The 22,577-nt window shown below is 40.9% G+C and overlaps 1 protein-coding gene across 1 annotated transcript; it reads right to left on the bottom strand.

The window, feature by feature from the left end:
• Positions 1–6,381: 6,381 nt before the first annotated feature.
• On the bottom strand, positions 6,382–20,994 carry MTCH2 (mitochondrial carrier 2). The gene is made up of 13 exons (XM_007436955.4): positions 20,767–20,994; positions 18,500–18,584; positions 17,381–17,487; positions 14,776–14,802; positions 14,487–14,543; positions 13,720–13,777; positions 12,531–12,582; positions 12,278–12,337; positions 11,782–11,875; positions 10,674–10,721; positions 10,122–10,189; positions 8,785–8,860; positions 6,382–8,496 (listed from the first exon to the last, which is right to left on the bottom strand). Exons 1-13 carry the CDS (start codon positions 20,851–20,853, stop codon positions 8,410–8,412), a joined length of 906 nt encoding a protein of 301 aa, XP_007437017.1. The 5' UTR covers positions 20,854–20,994; the 3' UTR covers positions 6,382–8,409.
• Between the last annotated feature and the right edge of the window lie 1,583 nt (positions 20,995–22,577).

Below are 22,577 nucleotides of genomic sequence, written 5' to 3'. Positions count from 1 at the left end.
GTTCATTAAACCAGTGCAGTGTGTTGATTTTGTCATTTGGATCATCATGTTTTCCAGACTAACTACACATACTGATTTAATTTTTTGTTTAGTTTTGTAAGAAAAAAAAGTTGTTACTTCATGACTAAGCAGTGCATAGAATTCTTCCAAGAAATCATTTGCACCTTCCGGGTAGACCAGTATAAAGGAATACTCTTCAAGGCTAGAATTCTGCAAACCCCTCTGGGAAGAGACATAAAGGGGCATGCAGAGGTGGGCAGAACCATATAGGGAGGAAGAGAAGCTTTGGTTGGATATTGCTGGAGGGGTGGCTCCTTTCCACACTGAAACACAGCAACGTTGACTACTATGACCAAAAAAGCATTTGGAAACGAGGCCGCTTTTTAACATTCAACGTTTAAAATGTTTCTTTGTGTGTAAAGGGGTATGGAATCAAAGGGAAATGGCTCAAGGAATAAAGCAGCCACAGTAACTCTTACTATTTCTCTCTTCCTTTCTCTGGTGATGAGAGCAACTTCTTAGCATCTGTTTTGGCAGCTCAATCTGGAGGTTTAGTTTAATAAGAATAGACACTGGCCTCCAACCTTTTTCCAGCCAGTGCACTTTGTCACTTGCTGCAGGCCCCCTCTGCTGTATTGCAAGATTGTTGTCCAGCTAATACATTTTCATCAATATCAGTTGCATCATGTATTCAGGAATGGTCTCTTCTTGCTTGTCCAGCTTGCAGAACATTAAGATCCCATTGATATCTACCCGTCAAATGCATGTTTTATTTCCAAACAAGCTTTCACTTATGTAAGATCACTTTTCGCAGTTGCCAGTTCTTGCCTCTTTAAGTACTAAGTCCATTTCTGCCATGTCCTTGCTCACTTTTTCTTATTTGTACAGGGAAAGTAACTTCCACTCCCCATGCTTACACAAAAGATGAAGCACCACATTTCATTAAATGATTTTTGACAGACTTATGTGAGGAAAAAAACCCCCCGTCTCTGTATTTTTTTAGCCCATGAAGATAAAGTCTATTAGTTCTACAGCTTCTTTTCTACCTATGTACATTGGATTGGCATTGCCAGTCCAGTTGACATAAACTTTTTTTTTTTTATATTGAATAGCAGATTGGTTTTACTTTCAACAAGAGACTCCTTAAATCTTCCTCACTTCCAGCTATTCAAGTGATATCATAACAATTCATGAAGGGGGATACCATTAATAGCATACGTTAAAAGATTATTATAGAAGAATATGTTAATCTCATAGTCTCCGTAATTCCAAACACTAACAAATCAAATGTTACTGATTTAATTTCATTTTTTCCCAGTATTATACAAAACATCACATTATTCAATTTTAACTTGATATGGAACACCACTAAACAGTGAAGTCCAAAAATCTGATTAATTAGTATTTTAATCTTAAATTCCACCAATGCATGGGTAAAATTTAGGAAAAACCTATGGGAATGTCTACAAACCTGTAAATGTTGACAACATATTTTAAATAATTGAATGTTGAAGAACTCTTTTCAACATAAAAAGAATTTTAATGTTATAAATAAATGCAAATTAGTAAATTTCAGAGTGCAACTATATCAGATTTTATTTGGAGAAACAAATCCAAACAAATTGGGTGAGATAATCAGGTACTAAAGACATTTCTTACCTGGGTTGCTGTTAGATTTTGGACTAATCCTGCACCTATGAATTACATTTTGGCAGTGGATATTTTATTCAAGGAGAGTGTTACATACTTTTAAGTATTCATAATGAATCAGAGTACTTCTGAGATATGACCAAAGTTGGCTCCTAAAGAGAATGGATGCCACTTACATTTTTTCAATCTTAGATTGTTTTATTTATGATTCTCTTGCTCCCTCTTACTGTCCTGGTGTTTTAGCTGTCTTATATTTTTCTTCCTGATCACTCCAATAATTAATTGTTTTAATTTATTCTCTCCTTCTCTTACTTAACTGGGTTCTTAAAGTACTCACAATAATGGCTGGTATGAGAGGGACAAGCACTCCCAAATTGCAGTGGGACATTTCTGGGCGGATTCAAATCTCAGGATGCTGATGTACTATTTATAGGTGCAGAACGGTAGCTCCAGAGGGGGTCTTTAATTTCTCCCTTTCCACAGGCTGCCAGAGAATATATCCCTTCAGCCATGTTGGGAATTCAGTTGACGTAATAGGAGAGACCCAGAGAAGCACAGATCTGAAACTTTTTTCATAGCAGGAGCAATAGTATCTGTTAGAATACTGGGCCGCTAGTCAGAGACAACTGACTCTGGTTTGCAACAGATTAACATAAGGAGCTGTTAAATCTGTGAGGATTTACCTCACTGGAGTTCATACTAGCAGATTAAATGGGAAGACTTTGTAGTTGCATTGAGTTAGAGTTTGCATTTCAGCTGGCTGAAAATCTATCGAAGCATCTTACAAGTTGGATCTATAGTTAAAAGGAAGTATCATCAAATTCACTGTTTTATTTCCGAAGATTTATAGGTTTGCAATCATGGCCTTTAATTATTTGTATTTTATTTATAATTTGCATTAGATGTCTGTTTTGTGATGGAGTTATCAGAATGTTAGCTTCTTTGAGCATATTGGAACAGCAGCGTATTACCTGTTCTTATGCATAGAAATACAAGTCTCCTTATGGCTTTAACATTTACACATGCATAACAACATGGGACTTGCTTTCCCTGTGGCACTTTTCTATTTCAGTATCAAGAGATTTCCCTTATCTATTGGGGAATTTCCAGACATGGATTAGAATGACACTCATTTCATTCTCGGTACTGGAAGAACAAGAATAGGGAAGGTTTAAGGATCTGCCAGAGTTCCACTCCTCATAATTAGAGAATCGGTGCTTTTGTTCTGTAGAAGTGACTCCTCCGCCACTTCAACCTGCTGCTTTTCCCACTGTTCCATGCAGAACTCGGGAAAATAATTACATACTTTTTTTGGACATAGCAAGTTATTGCGGTAGAGTTATTCAGGTTTTATCTCTTATGTTACTCAAAGACTTGATTAAAAGCAAAATACTGATCAAATGAGTCTTCACTGAGGGAGTTGATCTCCCTCACCAGCTTCTAGCTGCCCTTCCAAGATCACCTTTAAGATGTGAAGGAAGAAGAGCTTTTGGGGCATACGATGAGTTTTTATTTTGACTGTTGAAAAACAGGTAGAGCTCTCCGACAATTTCAGGTTTTGTGGTCAACATGTAGCATTTGAATAGCCACTTGTGCTTTATGGTATTTACTCTGTCCTTGTTTCAAGATTACAAGTACATATTTCTTTCAGAATTTTACATTCTCTGAACTTTAAGCATAAGTTCAAAGGAAAGTTTGCAGCTTGTCAATGCCAGGGTTCAAACTAAGGAGAAAGAGAGGAATGTCTGTAATTGAATCCACATCCTATTTCCCCACATCCCCAATTTCAGTCAAGTCCTAATCTCCCTATAACCAGTAACTAAGGAGGCCTGGAGGTTCAATGATGTGAGCAATATCTAGAGGTAACTACAGGAAGAAATGAGTGAAATATGTTTTCTACAAGTCCCAGTGTCACATATGAAACAACTTTGCTTCCTTAATTATGAAGTATCATCTTTGGTGTATTGTCGAAGGCTTTCACAGCCGGCATACGATGGCTGGTGTGGGTCTTCCGGGCTGTGTGGCCGTGGTCTTGAAGTTTTGTTTCCTAACGTTTCGCCAGCACCTGTGACCGGCATCTTCAGAGTGCAGGAGCACAGACAGGAGCAGTTCTGTCCCTGGGCACAGAGAGAACTGCTCCTGTCTGTGCTCCTGCACTCTGAAGATGCCGGTCACAGGTGCTGGCGAAACATTAGGAAACAAAACTTCCAGAACACGGCCACACACCCCGGAAGACCCACACCAGCCATCATCTTTGGTCTTCAGACTGACAGGGAGAGACACTGATCAACAGCCCTTTTTCACAGCCTCATTTGCTCACCGAGTCATTTTTCCTAGAGAACAGCCATTTTTCTTCAGTTTCATAAAATCAAGAGAGTTGAAAGGAATCTCAAAAGGCATTTAGTTCAATGCAGGAAAGCCACTATTACAACATTCTGTTATGGAGCTTAAAAGCCTCTAGCTGAGAGCCCACCACTCTGGCAGAAAGTTGGTTTTACTGCCAGAGTTTGTATCTTCAGGAAATTACTCCTAATATTGAATAATTTATTTGAGCACTTGGCGTTGGTCCTCCCTATTGAAGTGATGGAAAATGAAGTCTGTATGGTGCTCCTTTATTCCTGACTCAGCACACCTCTTTTTGCTAGATTTGATCTGTAGGTCATTCATTGTCCTCTGGATGTGCTCTTGATACAGAACTACCCTTAAGCTACAGTACCTGAAAGCAGAACAAAGCGGTGCCATACTTCTGCTGACCAGAACATTACTCTTAATGCACTTTTAAATGGTTAAATTGGCCTTTTAAACTGTTATATCTATATGTACACTGTGGAAGATCCACCCGGAGATCAGGATGGCCCCAACCCTTCCAGCCTTTCATAAGGCACTAAAGACCTGGACGTTCCCTCAGGCACTTGAGTGGGGAGGCTGAACCAGCCCTGTTGGCGGGTTAGTTTTGGTCTGTATAGATTGAATATGGAAGGTTAAGGCTTGGGAGTATGCTATGCCAAATATTATTAATAATAATTTAGAGGGTTGTATTATGTTTTGTTTTTAAACCTCTGTGGATCACCCAGAGTCACTGTCATGAGATGGGCAGCTATACAGTTTACAGAAATAAAAATATCTTGCTATAAAAATACCATACCATCTCAAATGTAACTCACTGTACAGTAGTAGACAGCTTTTTGGGGACATTGACATATTAATGTGCAGTTGCTATCAAGTAATGCTTAGTTGCTTCTAAGCATTTTTTCGCTGCTCAGATCCAGGCTTTTATTTCGGATGAAAACCTGCCATATGTAGGTACATCAAACTGCAGGTCGCACTAAAAGCTTGGGAAGGAGACAGCTGGCAGTAGACTAGAAACATAGAATGTTGGGTTCCACTGACTGCAGTCCTGTATCAGGCAAAATATTCTAAGTGACTCTTGTGTAAGATTTTTAGAATGGGTGTTAAATTTTCAGAGCAGGCTTGAAAAATGCCTAGTAGCCAGAGCACTGCATGTCTCTTCTGCATACACAGATGTCAGCTAGAATTTGTACACTAGAAGAGACTTGCAGCAATCCCTCTCACAAGTACAATACCCTGACTTATACAATTCCCGTCTCATTTTTTTCCTGTGTTTTTCACATAAGAAATCCTTTTGAACAGTAGAGGCCACTGTTCTATCTTTTCCATGTCTTGCACAACTGAGAAATGATTCTCTCCCCTCCTCCACATGCCCACATCCCTCTTCTTGAGTAAGATGAAGGTAACCACATAATGGCTAGCTCATGAGCCAAGCCAACTTCACATCTTAACTACAGGCTTTATAAAAGACAGATATAGCTACATTTCGCATGACTGCTAGCTAAACACTCTGCAAAATGGGGAGCCGGAGCCATCCACTGCAGGAGAGTTGGATACGTGGAAAAGGACATTGCGCCTGGATCTAGAAAAATGCCAGAAAATTCAGTTACATGTTTTGTGTTCTTTTTAGCTTCAAGTGGGCATAAGATCATAATAAACATTTGTAAATTTAGAACCAGATTTGATCTTCAGGAGCAACTTTTAAGTGCTCAGACCGTTTCCCTAGCAGTTGTCTTCTGGTGGATGCCCCCTCTGAGATGGTGCCAGATTAGTTCTGAACTCATGCCAGTTCACCATGGCAAAGGCTATATTTAAATGGCAGTAGCAGAATTAGCCAAGAAATTACATAGATTACTTATAGTAAGAGTAGGTTCTGGAAGACACATCTACAATATGTGCACTGCTTATGTCACAGGAACAGCAAGTTCCACAAAAAATTAGGCCTTTGCTACCATTGCAAATTATGATGCCAGCCACCTTTCATTTTGATACTCTGATGACTTATATTAAAATTTAACCTGTACTTTGGCTACCAAATCACAAATTGAGCTTCCCAAACTTTCCAATGACAGAAATCATTGAATGAGATCTAGCAAGCTAGAAAGCTCAACCATGCAAGAATGTAGTTTCTTAAATATGTTCTGACATATTAACACTACTTTGGCACAGTCATAGAGGCTCAGTAAAGTGCTAAAAAAATTCAGTATTTGGAGATCCCAGATGTGACTGATGCAACTAAGATATACACTGTATAATATCTGATTTCTTACCGTAACATTCCAATTGATATCTACGTTTGTAAAATGCACAGAAAGTGCTTTGAAGACCAATAGATGCTAAGACAGTTTCTACTAGTCTGAATAAAACAAAACTGTAAGAATGTCTGAGGAACCATTTCTCATTTTATCAGTGAGAAAGAATAAAGTCACTATTTTTTAAGCATTAGTACAGTGATTCCAGGCTATTTAAACAAAGCCGTAGGGCCCCAGACTCTTATAGGAGCCAAGGACTAATGACCTTACCACAAGGTCTGGAGAACACATTCAGTTGTCAGAATTTACCAGAAAGATATATTCCTGTGTAGGGCTTTAAGCATCTAGCTTAATTCTTGAAACTACCTTAGCCCCTTCAAAATGTAAGCATCTTGCCTAAGTGAATCATACCATACCATAGTCACCAGCAGAATTCACAAGTATTTAGTGTTTCTGAATATCTCTTATTTCATCAATGTATCACACTCAGGGTGTTTGCTCATTATCTCTATTTGTTCACTTATTTATTCTATCCATCATGCCAAAAATAGTTGCTCTTTTCCAATCCAAAAATAAAACTACCTTAAATGCCATCTAGAGAGGTTATAAAGAGCATGTGTTTGGAATTATCACATTTGCTGGATTGCTGATCATAATATGTGTAACATACCCAACTGTCTGAAGACAACATACTTTGGAATCTGATACATAACATCTAAATGTCCCATCTATCTACAACTTCTCTGGGGACTGTGGCATAATCAAGTATGAATAATCTTCTCTTTTTAAAAATTGTAAGAAGGGACAGAAACGCTCTTCCACCAGGTTAATTACACAGTACATGATGAAGACATGGGACCAAGCTTACAGTCTATCACACTGGGTAGCTGGTAGGAGCATATTACAAATGTGTATCAATTATGTCCTCCAGTTACACTTACGGCTTTATTGACATTATAAAATTTGAATGGAATTTTAAGAGCATATTGAATTAACCCCATAACATTCTGCACTGCCAGTAAGTTTCCTGATCACATTTTTGAACAGCCATTTCGCCAGGCACAACTATAAGGGTAACTTCATCTCTTCTGGAGTCTCTTGTACCCAAAGGACCCTACTTCATACCCTTCCATCCTGTGGTGGAATCGCCATTTTCAGAAGATGGTTATTCACTTAGAACTTCTGCATGAATGCCAGATGAAATGCTCTTGTGCCCAAGAAGCTTTGGCACTCAGTTTTTGACTGAAATCTTGCAAAGGCTACACAGAATTCAATTTACATTAAAGCTATCCCTATGCGGGGGCTATTTGTGGGCAGCGTGGGAGACAAGTAATTAGATGGCTTTCTCCCCATAACCACAGATCTTCCTTTTTAAATATTTGTGATAGCTTTGGGAGAAAATTGCTTAATCCATACAGTGGACTACTAAAAGTGGCATCTCCTTTCAGTGGCCATCACGAGTAAATCTCCCTCAGCCATCTTGCAGAAAAAGTGAGAGATGTTTTCTGAATCTGCTCAGCAGCAGAAGACAGGTTCTATTTGCCCCTTGATAATGCTGAACCTTCTGTATAGTCAAGCAGGCTCATCTTCTGGCTTAACTAAAGCAAAATTTAACAATATGTTTGAAGGAATGAAGACTAAGAAATGACTTTGTCTCTGGGTAAGGAAAAAATATTGGTCCACTTTCCCCAAGTTGATCTAACAGCTGCAAATAAAATGCACAAGGCCAAATGGAACCCATCTCATTCCATCAGCAGCCTATTTCCAGAGAAAAAACACAGCTTTGCAACCAACTCGCAGTAGTAAGTGGACAACATGGCAAGAACATGAGGGGCACATGTTCTTGCCATGCTATATTCCCAGCACAGATGTTTCTCTCTGGAGAAAGTTTTTAAAAATCCCTATTCACAAGACAGTAAACCTCCATTTTTCCCCTCGTGGGAAGCTCCCAGTGGCAGCTTTTTGGCAATTACCCCATCCTCCCTCTAAATGAGGGAAGAGAGGTGGGGACAGGATTTCCCCTTCTACTTTTGTCATTAAGTCATGCTCGCAGTCAAGTCCATTTCCCAAGGTTAAATGATTATTTTAAAAAACTGTATAGAAATCAACACACTGCCATCATTCTGTGCATCTGGAGCAGCCACAAGAGGCTGCAGACTCAATGAAATCTCTTCTCTTCCCACACATATCGCTTTCCTGTAGGCACCTTCCGGAAAAACAGGGTGTTGCCTCGGCTCATGTTGCCCTGAATGAGAAGAAAATGAAGCATGTGAGAGTTCTGTAGAGACAGAAGATCAGGGCCCTCTGGAAGTTCACACTCTACACAGCAACTGAGGTTTGAGGGCCAGCTGGTCTGCATTCAGCAGGGTGTGTGTGTGTAAGGTCCTCCAAGCTACACCAGGACAACTTGGTTTGGCGTTTTCACTTGGATGGAGGTATGCCCAAAGGAGGGACTCTGCCTTGTCAATTTCACACCCATATCCAAAGCAAAACATCAGGATCCTGTAAGGAAGGACAGACATTTCAGACATACCTCCCCATGCAGTTGGCTCCAGCAATGTAACCAGGAGGTGTACGCTGGCGCATAAGGTGGGAGGCCAGCAGCGAGCCTGGAAAATAGAAGACAAGGTTTACAGAATTCACTCACCACCAGTTTTCAGTGCCAGGCTCCTGTTTGAAGATCACTTGAAGTCACAGCCTAGATGCCACTTCCAGAGCAGCCCCTTTTGGTCCACAGTGAAGCTGGATCAAGCAAGAGCCAAGGCGGTTGAGACAAAACTCAACAGGCAGCCTAATAGGAAACTGGCCCGCAACTGGCTTCTATATGACACAGCAGTCTAATAATCAACACATTATTTACAATGATAAGGATAGAAATTATAAATTAGCAAATTAGCAACCACAGACAAAAGGTTGCCCTCACCATTCCATAATGGCATTTGGAATGTCACCATGAAACTGACTGTATCATAGGAACTAACAAATCGAAATACTTAACATATGTTTTATTGACTTAGGCCATGCACACTTACCTTGCAGTAAATTATACTAAGCTAAACTGCATTTACTTCTGAACAGACAGACATCAAAATGCAGACAAGAGTTAAATGTAATCCCCACATTTAGGAGTGATATCTCTGAACAATGGATACTTGGCACAAATGAGAGGACTACTGTCTTCATACCCTACTGGTAAGTTTACTGCAAGGATCTCACTGGTCAAAACTGGAATCAAAATGCCAGTCCAAAAAAACTCTGATCCTGCAAATTTAGAATGTATCATTTTATGAGCAAAGCTATTGCCACAATAGAATATATCACAGGAAAGAAACAGTATCCAGGCAGTTTCAGACTCCAGAATTATAATCAAAAACTTAAAACTAGATTCCCATTCCATATGACTGGATAGTACCAAATGAAAGAGTCCAGACTGTTTTCAATCCTTTATATACTTATATAACATGAATTTCTAAAAGTGTGTTGGATTTGCTGCTACCCACAAGTGTTCAAACTTTCTGAAACCTTTAGCTCTTTCTCCAGCCACAACTATTTTGGATATAGGCAGGGCACTATAAAATAATAGTTTTTTTGGCCACTGTACTTTTAAATTAAAACCTTTGACTTCTTTTAGACTTTCCATCAACCTCCTAAAAAAAGGTCACAAACTTTTTTTTTAGCTCAGTTGGCTACAGTACAAACATTCCAAAGAGCAATTACTGAAAACATGAACAACATTGTGGCAAGGCGCAGCATACTGCTAAAATTCTCAATGGTTGATGAAAGAAAAGGGCCTGAAAAAGAAAGACTGAGCTTTATGTATTGTGCATCTGAAAACAAAGCCAAGTGAAAGAAAGGAAAATGTGCACTTACCCACAGCTATTAATGGCCATCAGGTTTGAAACCAGTACGAAGGGGTAGGTCAGCATACTGGCAAAGAACTGAAAGTACAATACAGCATAATGTACCAATGGAAACAGTATGTCAACTCTCCTTCCTCACAAATCAGGCTGAAAGATAGATAATGACAGATCTACCATTGATCATGCCCCATGCAGGTGAACAGCAACTTCATGGGCTTAACAGAAGGATAAAAACGTGTACTGATTACAAAGCAGAAGAAAGGAAAAGACTGGCAATTGCTCAGCTCAGCCCCCAAAGTAATCTGAACCTAGCAACAGCACTTGCTTAGCATTTGATACATCTCTAGTGAAGAGGTGGAGAATTCCAACATTGGACAGAGATTCTGAAAGCTGAAGATTGCAAGGCATTTGGAACAACATCAGTTAATTCCATGAGGTCTAGCATCCCTCATAAGACCATCAAGACCAAAGTTTTAAAAGTGAGTTATGAGGCTTGTGGTCCTCACAGAACCCTTTTCCCTTTCATTCCCCCAAAGAAAAAGAAATTAAATTATACACGCACTCCAGTGACAGCCTGAGAGTAACTCTTCATCTCAGTCATGGTGGAGACCTAGAAAGAAAATTCATCAATAAAACAAAGGTTCCTCAATAACAGAGGTCATTCCCAACATTTCACCAAAAGGTAAAGAAGATGCCTCCCAGGACTGTGAAGGGCTTCAGGTTCAAGGCAAGAAGATGCTTTGGTGCATGCAACAGCCTAAAGACAACCCTGACCACAACTCCTTAAACCCAAGGAGTTGTTTCCTCAGGATCATGCAGCAGCCACAGACGGCAATCATGGCTGTTTTAAGGAGATGCTGACAGAGGTTATGTTTATTTATGCTCCTGCATGCTTCAAAACGGCCCTTTGCTTTTGCAACCAAAGTGCATCACCTAAGAAACCTAACTTATCCCCACGAGAAGACATATAACTGACTTGGTACTAATATGCAGCCACATTTATAGGTTGTGAACAGCAAAAATAATACTTGACTTAGCTGATGCTTGTGAGTTGGGGTGTGTAAAGCATTCTTTGCACAGACCATCCTGTCTCTGGAACCAATACTTAATGTGGGTGGTCTGTGCCTGCACCAAAATCCATGTTTTTCACCTAGACCCAGACTTGAGATATGTGTTTGGTTTGGAAATGACCCAAAGGCAATTGTGTCCCATGCAGGGGTGTTAGGCGTCTGGGCATCAGCAGTGGTACAGCAGCAGCTAAATGGAGGTGTGAGAGCTGTTGGGAATCTGCAGGGGCAGACAGTGAACTATGTGAGGAAGAGGGAAGGATGAGGTGTATCAGTCTTGCCCTACTTGCCCCACAAGATTTCCTCAAATTTATTTTTGCTAGAGCCCAGAACAAACCCCAGAGTATCAGGTCTCAGTCCAATTGAGCTATGGACCATTCAGAATAGCTTGACAGAAATCCCAAAAGCACAAATGTTTCTTCCATGTATGGAACAAACCACATTTTTCATTTCATGCATGCCTGTACTCATGAGGTTGCTGCAGCTCAGCAAGAATGGGCATTTTCAAGGCCAATACCAGAAAGTTGCACTATGCCTCAAAGCCAGTCTCAGCTCAGCAGTCATAGCTGCTTCAACTATGGACTTTACAAGTAGAACACTTACCCCATTCTCCAGTACAGAGGTATTGATGAGGTAGGCCAGCATATTACAAAGCCACAAGGACAGGATGTCTCCAAGCAGGCGGGGAATAAGGCCCCTGAAAGGAAACAGCTGACTGAATAAGGCTGGAAAACATCAACACTAACATGACAACATAGTTGCCACTAACTCGGCTCACAGGGCAGGAGACTGGTCAAGCATGTGCAAGACTAGGATGAGCAACCCCAAGAAAAAAATGACCATTTTTGCCACCCACTTTGGGATGGTGTGTTGTTTAAGAAGAACACTGCTTCACCTAATCCAGCATCCTGTCTCCCACAACATCCAGTCAGATGCCTTCTGAAAGCATGCAAATAATAGCCTTCCTCCAGCAACTAATACAGTATGCAGTGGCATACTGTGCTCACTCTGAGAACATCCTCTGCAAAATCCATCTTATCCCTGCACTAGCCATTATGGCATGGATAAATGGTAAAAACACACCCTAGAAAGTACTCACGCAAAAAATCCAAAGATGCCCTCTTCCCGGTAAATGGTGACAAAAGAGCTAAACACTCCACTGAAAATTGAAGGGGAAAACAATCCATCAAGACTCTAAAAATAACATGTGGTTTCCTATTCTACAGACACCATTTCTAATTACAACAATAGAACACCTCTGACATCACACATTAATTTGTGTCCCAGCCCTCAATTCCATCCCTTGTGTGGATTAAAACCCCAATGAAACCAGCTTACAAATATGCAGATACCTGTACTTGGTCTCTCTGCCAATGAACTGCACCATACACCTCAAGGTGATCACTGAAGGACAGGGAGAGAGTCAAAAGGGAAAAACTATTGTTAAGGAAGACCTCATCTGCACTCCTCCCCAAATTTACATTTAAACAGGAGCATATAATCCCAAGATTCATAAGTCAAGATGAATCCAGACAAAATAGCTATGCCCCTGAATGATACAACCAATCGGGTAAAATGGGTGCAACCAGTATGGGTTGAAATAGCGCTCCTTTTGAAAATGTCAGTTCAGCATCTAGAATTCTTTTGGACCTGAAATAACCAGGTTTTGATTATGGCCAAAATTGCTTTTGCTCAGCTGAGGTTGGAATGTCAACTACAGACATTCCTGGAGATGGCCCATCTGGCCACAGTAATACATTCCTGAATTAGATTGCATCTGGATTACAGCAGTGGCATTTCACACTTATTAGAAAATCAGAATGGACAAAATCCTGTGCGAGGTTATCCTGAGGTGCTGCATTTGGGAGGACACAAAACTCTTACTGAATCAGCTATTCTGGCTCAGTTCAAAGTGCTGAGAAGAGACCTCTTTCTGTGAGAAGAAACTTGACATTAGGACACCAAAAGAACTACCTTACCCTATATTACCTGCCCACCTTTTGAGGTTATCACCAAGGGCCTTCTTGCATGTTGCAACACCTCTAGAAACCCATTTCACTGGGGCTCAGGTGAAGAGGGCCTTTTCATTAGCTGCACTCAGCCCATGGCACATCCCCCCCAGGTAGGTTCCTCTCATCACTGCCCCTCAAAGGACGTTCTCAAGCATGGTCAGAGTCTTCTTTTTAAGTGGATTTGACTGTTATGGTTAAATTTGTGTGTGCACAGTCATTTATCTTTTTAATTTCTCTCACTGCTGGTCCTAGTGTATTTGTCTGATTACATGGTAGTTTTCACAATTCCACCTTATTAGCTAGTTAATGCTCGCTGAGGAAGGCAGGGTGGAAATGTTTCCAACAGTTAATTATCCATCACTGCCAACTGTCTGCAGCTTAAGAGCACTGAAGTGGTAAGAACATAGCAGGGAAGGGTCAGGGCACAGCCGTCTCCTGTCTTAGCGCATAGCCAAACAACTGGTGGTAGATGGGAAAGCATTTCTTCTGTATCTAGGAGTTACAATGAAAGGCACGAGTCCATACATACCATGAAATGGGTGGGTGACTAGTGTAGCAGCAGAACGTGCAATCATCTCTTGAGTGGTCTAAGATGAAAAACAGTTGGAGACATATCAGCAGAAAGGCTAGCCAAAGAAAGGGCAAGATGCAAGATGTCCACCTATCCAGGTTCCAGTAAAGGGTTAAATAACTGCTGCTCATCATATATTACAATTTGAAGTACAGTAGTAAGGTTAAACGTTTTCATTAGTTATCACTGCTATATAGATCAATCTATTTCAACCAAGTTATCACTCAGAAAAAAATCACTGCCCTGCTATCACATTCGGCACATCCCCCCCATATACCCCAAATATATCCCAATATATCCCACTATAAAAATCTAGAAGACATCCTTCTATTTGTCTGGTTTATATACCTCAGTTGGAGGACAAGTGCTATAGATGTAAGCCCATTATGTTTAGATATACGTTCTTCTTCGAACAATTTGTAGATATTATTGCTTAGATAGCTAACAAAACTGGAGCCAGAATCCATGATGTCACGAAAGCAGAGAGACTGCTCACTTCTATGCTTTCCTATGCTAACAAGATATTCATGCTTCTCAACTTCATTATGACACAATCTGTAGTATAGCTGAACAGCCTGCTGCCTCATATCTCCTGGTTCCAGAAACAATAGACTATCATTCCAATCATCCACCAGCCAACACATTTGGAGGGCACCAGGTCAGGAATGCTCTTCTACAGGAACCACAGCCAGCCAATCCCCTGATAAATGAATCCTATACCTTACCTCCTTGATAACTTGATCCAGAGAGGATCCAGATTCTTTACGACTACTCCCTAATTCCTGGAGAGAAAAAGCAGGAAAGTCAGTCTCAAAAGCCACTAGTTAGAGCATCCTCAAGGCCTCAATACCAGGTATCTTGTTATATTATCAGTTTTACTGTACGAATTCTGCATAGCTTTCTACTCCCACAGATTGCAATACAGAGCATAGGCATGTGCCACAATCTATAATCTCAAAAAGAAGCTTTATCGGAAAAGAAAGAAGTTATTCATGAAGGAACTTCATGACATACCTCACTTTGGTCAGCATTCTGGCAGTGCTAGACAGAGAGAAAACATACAAATATAAGCTTCTAATTTATCTCCTCAATCTTTTATTACCAATAGCATTAAATGCATATCATCGCACTTACATTCCTTTCCTACAATCCTCCTGTAGTTCTTTATTTCAGTTGAAAGCTCCTTGGACCAGATTACAGATTACAGACCTACACTGTACATTCTATAACATATCACTCAAGCACCAAAGGCACCACAAACAAGAATAACTACAAATTCAACATATAGCTCACGCAGCCAATGAAGAATGCAAATACACAAACTCTGTCAAAATGCAAATCTGAGAAAATAGTTCAGTTTCTGAGGAAAACAAAAGTGTAACAACTACTCTACAAACACAGTTGAATCTCACTATCTGAACACCAGTGAAGAATTCCATTTCGTATTACCCGGCTTCTGATCCAGCCACTGTTGTACTTATAGCCACCCACCCTACCCCACCCCACCCACACGTACATTGCTCTTTCTTAACTCAAAAATTACTTGCTATACCGGCCCCTCTATTTTAAAACACTCTAGTTACTTGCCTGGGGGAAAAGTATCTTATTTTTAAAAGATTCCATTACTGCACTCTTATTAACCTAGACTGCTGAACTTTTTCCAAATTAAGTTACATTCTATAAACCCAGTAGCTAGGCTAACAAACCTGTTCCATATATCCAATTCATATATATACAAAAGATGGGTAGCAGAATTGATGCAAAAAGTATCTGCTCTATCTGTTCCTTTATTTACTAGAGATGATAGCTATGTTTGCCTAGGGCTTCTTGTACAACTCTGTTTCCTTGAAGAATAAAGCCTGCTTGGTAACAACTCATTTTCATTTTTTTTAATTTGTACTTTCTACTGATTTTACTTTTTAGTGACATTAATACTTTTTTTTTTACTAAAAAGCAGTTACTTATAGTAAATATGGCAACATACATTATGTTAAATACTTGCACATTATTCCTGCAATACAGGTAGTACTCGAGTTATGATGGTAATTTGGACTGGAATTTCCATCGGTAAGGGATGCAGTCGTAAAGAGCAAAGTTACGTGACTGCATCACTTAGCAACAGAAATCCCAGTAGTCCACTGCTGTTGTTAACCAAATCCCGCCAGTCATTATGCAAGGACCCGTCCCAATCCAAGCCACTCCCAGCTTGGTCCCTCCCAGACCCAAGCCTTGGTAAGGTAAGGGACTGCCTCCTCTTCAACTCCCCCATCTGCCTAGCTCCCCCCCATCTCTGCCCTTTTGGCTGCCCTGCACAGCGGCACTCCTTGGTGGCGCTGGAGCTGAAGTAGAGGCCTGCAGCCTTCAGCAGTCTCAGCCACCAGCTGCCACTGATTTGAAGAATGCTGGGTGCAGCCTTTTTGTGAGGTTTCAGAAGGCCTCAGAAGCCTCCTGAAGGCTTTCTGAAGCATTGCCAGAAGGCCGCGCCCACCGTTCTCCAAATTGTGCGGTTCTCGTGAGGTTTCAGAGGGCCTCAGAAGCTGCCTGAAGGCTTTCTGAAGCATTGTGAGAACGGCATGTGCTATCTGGAAAACAGCACGAGAGGCCTCAGGAAGAAGGCCTGGCATGGCCAGCAGCTGCTTCATATAGGGCCAGGCTGGGTGCATCTCATTAGCACCGGGAGGAAGAAAGCAAAGGTTAGCTGGGCGCAGCAGGGCTGCAGAACACAGAGCAGGGGAGGCTTTTGCCATGACACTGGGGTGGCTGGCCATGCACAGGGCTTGAGGGGGCATTCAGCGGCAGCAATGGGGCTGAAGTAGAGGCCCGGGGGCAGTGACAGCCAGCTGAGACCGCTGAAGGCCCCAGGCCTCTACTTTAGGCCCAGCGCTGCCGCCACTGAGGAGTGCTGCTATGCAGGGTGGCCAAAAAGCCAGAGATGAGGAGGAGATAGGTGGGTGAGGGGGGCTGAAACACCCCTGCGGTCATAAGTGTGGGTGGGCTGCCAATCGCCCAAATTTTGATCACATGACCTTGGGGGTACTGCAACGGCCATAACTTTGGGGACCAAGCGTAAGTACCATTCATTCAGCACCGCTGTAACTTTGAATGGTCACTGAACAAATGGTTGTTAAGCAAGGACTACATTTAGCATTACCTGATTGTGTGCTCTGTGCTTGTCCCAACATGTAACCTAACACCACTGCTAATATTTCTTTATAGGTTGGTCTAACAAAATAACTGCAGTAGCAATCCTGGCAGAACACAAACAAGTTTACATTAAGATCAAATAAAAATTGTACACCCTATGAATAAAAAGCTTTGATGACCAGAGAACTGAACATCAAACTGGTTCAGAGCTATGGGGCTTTGAGCTGTGACATGCAATCCTGGCTTGGAGAATGAATGCAATCACAGGTGGAGATGTGGAATTAACAGCAAACTGTGGATTGTGCTGAAAAGGAAGAATCTTATCCACATTTTGGGTTTTTAATGACAATCTCTGCAATAATAAATTTGTTAACAGGTTATTAGCAAAATTCAAGAAAAATTATCTACATTATAAAATAAAGTATGTGAAATACTTTGTATATTAAAAATAATATTCAACCAAATTATAAAGTACCTGTAAAACTTTACTGTGTACTACAGTGCCAATGGCTCCTGAGCAGAGTCTAGGAGCCAAACCTTTGAAGAGTCCAGCCCTCCCATCAATCTTCATAATGTGTTTTGCTGAAAACAGAAACAGAGGTAGGCATCTGTCCCATTATTGACCCTTCTCCCCAAAGTATCATATATCTGAATCTAACCCATGCTAGAAAGGATTCTGCTTAAAGCCATATTAGAAACACTGGTATTAACCACATTCATATCATTCAACTATGCACTGGCTGCACATAACATCTGCAACAGCATCATACAGTGTACTAGTCCTTACCGGACTCTATTATCTGCTAAAGCAAGGATGAGCAATCTGTAGCTCTCCTTATTGATTCTCAACTCTTATTACTCTGGCCAACACTAAGGAGTAACAAGAACTGTAATCCCAAAATATCTGGAGCACCATATCTTGCCATCTCTGCTCAATGATAACAATAGCTACAGTTAAAAATCACTGACTGCTTTGAATAAAGGTATGAAAAAACAACAGATCACAAATTGGCAACCTGATGGAAATTCAAAGCCTATCATCAGACAAATGCATGAAGAAAAGTCAAATCATAAACTGGTAACTAGGTGAGAGTTCAACACCAAAATAGCCAAAGATTAGAAACCTATAGTTCAAAACAGATATTCAATCCCTACATTAAACAGGGATTTTAAAAAATGTTACTGTATAAGCTGCACAATGGAGAAAATGTGGCATTGCTACAACATGCACATGCATTTGTAAATCGAATTAAAAACACAGTGCTTGAAAAGACTGTAGGCACAGGAAGAGATGCAACTGGCTAAACATTACTGACAAAACACTGCTTACTAGCTGGAATTCAAAAGTGAGTAAGCATACAAACTATTTTGACATTTCTTTTAAAATACCCAGTTTAGATATGAACCAAATTCAAAACTCTCTCTACTTTTCTTCAAAAGTTGTAAAATCTTTAGCAAAACTTATTATAATGTATCCAAAAAAGGTCTAATTCAAAGGCATATGTTTCTCACCTGCACTTCAGTAACTACAGCAATCCTACTGTGTTTTAGGCTCTTGCTGTTCATTTGCAAAATGCATACATTATATACTCACCATAAGCAAAGAGACCAGGCAGCTGATAGACTTGTCGTCCAAAAATATTTCTTCCCAGAGTTGGAGGGAGGGGTTCATATCCCACCTTTGAAATAGAGACAATCTATAGTGATCTTTATACAGTAGTCTACAGAGTGAATATCCCCTCAAAGAAACAGTTACATGCTTTTTCACAGCATTAATACAGCTATTTCATTAACAAGAAGTTCTTGCACGACCAATGCTTTAAGTATCAAATACCAAAACCACTATTTTTAGAAGCTGGTTGTGATTTTGCAATATGTGTCCAGTACTAAGGTAACCTGCAATTCAGGATATTGGATACTGACATTGTTTTTTATTATTATATGACAAATTTAGAACTATAATGCAAACATATATCCCCCATAGACACCTCATAGCAATCTTCCTTAATTTCAAACAAATTCTTCTAACCCCTTACTTACCCTTTTACTATATTTTGCTATTAAATTTTCATTATTTTAAAGCAGAAAATTTCCCTTAACATATCTTGCTGCCTCCAAATGTGTTGTAACTAGGATGGTTAAGTTATAAAATAACTAGGTGGTTAATTCTTAAGATGAAATTGCTTTGGTGATTCATTGATTGATTTGCTAAGAGCATGCCAGATGCAGACATTCCAGTTCACAACTTAAATTATTTAGGAAATCTGCAATTCAGCAGAAAGTTTTATTGGCAAGCAAATACCAAGTTTTCTGATTTCTCAGAGTACACAAGTGTACTCATCATACAGAGGATACTTTCCATACACAGACAGCCAGATATTCCCCTGGCCCTAAGCAGCCCTTGGTGAACAGTTATAAGATTAATAACAGTGTCTCATTTCTCTTTACAAATTTAAGGTTCAAAGATTTAAGGTTAAATTGCAGGGATTCATGTATTCATATCCTGAAAATAAAAATATCCTTTTATAGCTTGTATTTTTTATTAGAAGCTCATGTTCTGAAAGCACATTGGTTGTTAAATGCTTGAGGCAGACTGTAGTTTTTACACAACTATGGTTTTCAGCCAAGGATGAAATAAGTATGAAGACACAGCTTGCCAAAAACAACATCCAATGTTACTAAATAAAGAAGTTCTCAAGTCTGAAATTATTGGCAGTTTATCTGGGAGTGTCCTAGACACCACCAATAAAAATAAGACGTTGACACACTTGAATATGCGGTTGATATAAAACTAGAACATTGACTGGGATTTTGAAAATCAGCTTACTTGCAAAGATACTTGAGTGGAACAAACTAATTTGAAATTGGCTTAGTTAGAATTTGGCTTCTGCAATGAGGACTGCCCTGTGGCTTACACTGGGAATTTTATTCTTGCAAGAATTTAAACCAAGTATAGGCAGTACACGAGAGAAGCGCAGTGTCCTGGAAATGGTTCTGACTCTGTGGTGTTATCGGGACCGTCTGCAAATCCCACTGCTAGCGCTCAACCTATATGGCTGCTACTGTGGGAAAGGTGGCTTTGGGAAGCCTCTGGATGCAGTGGATCACTGCTGTTTTTTGCATGACTGCTGTTATCGCCACACCAGGCTCTCTCTGAAATGTCACAACAGAGTAAAATGGCAGCGCTACAAACTGCTGTGTAAAACATCCAAGACAGAGTGCAGGTCAAAAAGCATCTGTGGCAGAATGGCGTGTGAGTGTGACAAGCAACTGGCGGAGTGTTTGACGACAGCAAAACCCCAGCGGAAGCATTCTTTTTACAAACGCGAACTCTGTGAAGGGTCTAAGGGCACTTGCCCGGTCATCCACCACAACTGGACTGAAATCCTGCACTAAGGAAGTTTCTGCTATTACCTGAGTGCAAAACAAGGTTCTTGGGAAAAATTAAGCTCTGGAAAAGATCGAGCTGTGGCTCCTGTTCCCCAAGGAACCTCGTCCCTGATAATACCGGTGTTTCTAAGCAGAGGCACAGATTGCGGAGGTGCTCTGAGCAGAAGTGGGGGGAGATGAGCAGCAAGAGCCGATCTGTGTTCACAGCGGTGGCTTCTTTACCGCTTCTAGCGCGGCGACTATACACCTCGGAACAAGAGAGGTAGGCGAAGAGCAAATAAAGGCCCGGAGACTGAGGGTGTGGGGTGAGCCTGCTACGGTGAGGGCCAACAGCGACCCAGAGCAGAGCGATCGCCGACGAGGAAGCAATTTCAACACCCCGAAAAGAGCGAGGGGCGGCCCCTCCCTCCCGGGTGTCCCCTTCTCACGCTCTCGCACAAGAGGAGAAACTGAAGCGGCTGAAGGTCTCACCTGCACTAGCACCTTCACGTACATAAGAGGCTGCGAGAGCACCGTGAGGCCGGAACCCAGCAGCACCTGCGAGGCCGTGTCCGCCATGCTGCAGCCGCACCGGGCTCCGCCGCGGGGGGGGCAGAGGAAGGAGCTGTCGTGCCACCACCACGTGACCTGCGGTGGAGGACAAAAGGAGTCTCCCACGGCCGCTTCTTCCCCTCCTCTGTTCGATTAGTTCCGGTTCCAAATGGTTCCTGTTTCCGCCACCTTCAGAGCAAGTTAGGCCTGAGGAGGAGGAGCCGCCGCCGCTACGTACATATAGAATCAGAGCTTCCGATTTAAAAAAAAAAAAAGTGAGAATCGTCATTGGCCAAGATTCCCTGCGGCTGAATAGAATTATAGATCTATGTTGAAAGGTATCTCGAGAACGCTTTGAATGTTTCTGTCTCTATCGATCTAGCCTCGCCTTTGAATTTCCCTCTGACGCTTCCCAACTCGCGTTTCTTGAATAAAAGGTTCCATCGGCCAATGAAAAACGGTGTGTTTTGGGGGGCCAGGGGGTGGGAGGAGCCTCCGGTTACGTACCAGGCCCGTGCTTTTCTTCCAGTTTGGGGGGTGCCGCCCGGTCTTCTGAGGTTTATAGGCAGCTTTGAAAACAAAGGGCGCGTAAGAAAAATGCCTTGCGATGATTGCGCGGACACCTCCTGTTTAAGGAATCAAAACGGATTGTTTTCTGTACATCTTGCTATATATAAAGTAACCATTTGCTAGTTAGAACGCTCCCAAGCGAACAGAAACGCTTTCTTTTCCGACTATAACCATTCTTGCTTATAGGCCTGAAGGCCTGGCACACGATTAGGAAATCCCATGGCCATTTAATTCAGTCGAATCTATTTTAAGATAAATATATGCAGGATTACAGTAGAAATGACGCGAGCCTAATTTAGCAAAATTTACTGTTGCCGCTCTCTGCAGCTTTCAGTAGTATTTTCAGTTTTCTTAAGGATACTGTAAATAAATGGCTTATTTGCAGCCCAGCTCTACATGCCATGTCAAAAATATTGAGTTCAAACAATTTAATGTAAGTGAATAGAACACTGAATTCTGATATTTTCTTATGCAGACATTCCTGCCCCCTCCATTTTAAGTTCCCAAGTTATGTTTCTGGTATATTTCACCATGCAACCCAAGCTAGTTGGAGAAATCCCTGCCTTTTTATCTAGACTTCTTGTGCAATTATAGACCTAATTGCAATAAACCTCATAGGTCCTTTTACTCAACATTGATTTTTCTTTCATTACTCCCTCCATTCTGCTCTGCAGAGAAACCAGTAAGAAAACCATGTTTTATTTTCCTCTTTAATTGCATCATGTCTAACACCAAAAGAAAAATATACTCTTTCACTCTTCAGGACAGTAGCAGTTGCAACTGAACTGTTCTCACCATAGATGAAACTGAAAAACTCTTCCCAACAAGATGACAATAAAGAAAATTGACATCAGTGCAATGTCATGGTGTGTCACATAGATTTCTATATGGGATAGAAAAGTTAAAGTATTAAAAAGCCATTCCCAAAGATATGCAACTCTGTAAGGAAAAAAAGATGGGTGGTTAACAAATATTTCCTTTGGCAAAAAAGCTAAGTTCACACAAAAAAATGTAAGAAAATTGAACAATGATTGCTATGCAGTCTTCCTGCATGGTGATCAGTCAGTTAAAAACTTATTTGCATTCATATCTGATATTATAGGGCTCTCTTTTCCATAAGCACGCTAATAAAAAGAGGCAGGCTCAATGTATAGAATGTAGAATGGATGAATTTTTTCACA

The sequence above is a fragment of the Python bivittatus genome, unplaced genomic scaffold, assembly GCF_059951505.1.
Source record: "Python bivittatus isolate LINGU-HERP-01145 unplaced genomic scaffold, Pbiv_v1 ctg000480_np1212, whole genome shotgun sequence".
NCBI classification, from domain to species: Eukaryota; Metazoa; Chordata; class Lepidosauria; order Squamata; family Pythonidae; genus Python; species Python bivittatus.
This window is presented reverse-complemented; position numbering and strand designations above follow the sequence as displayed.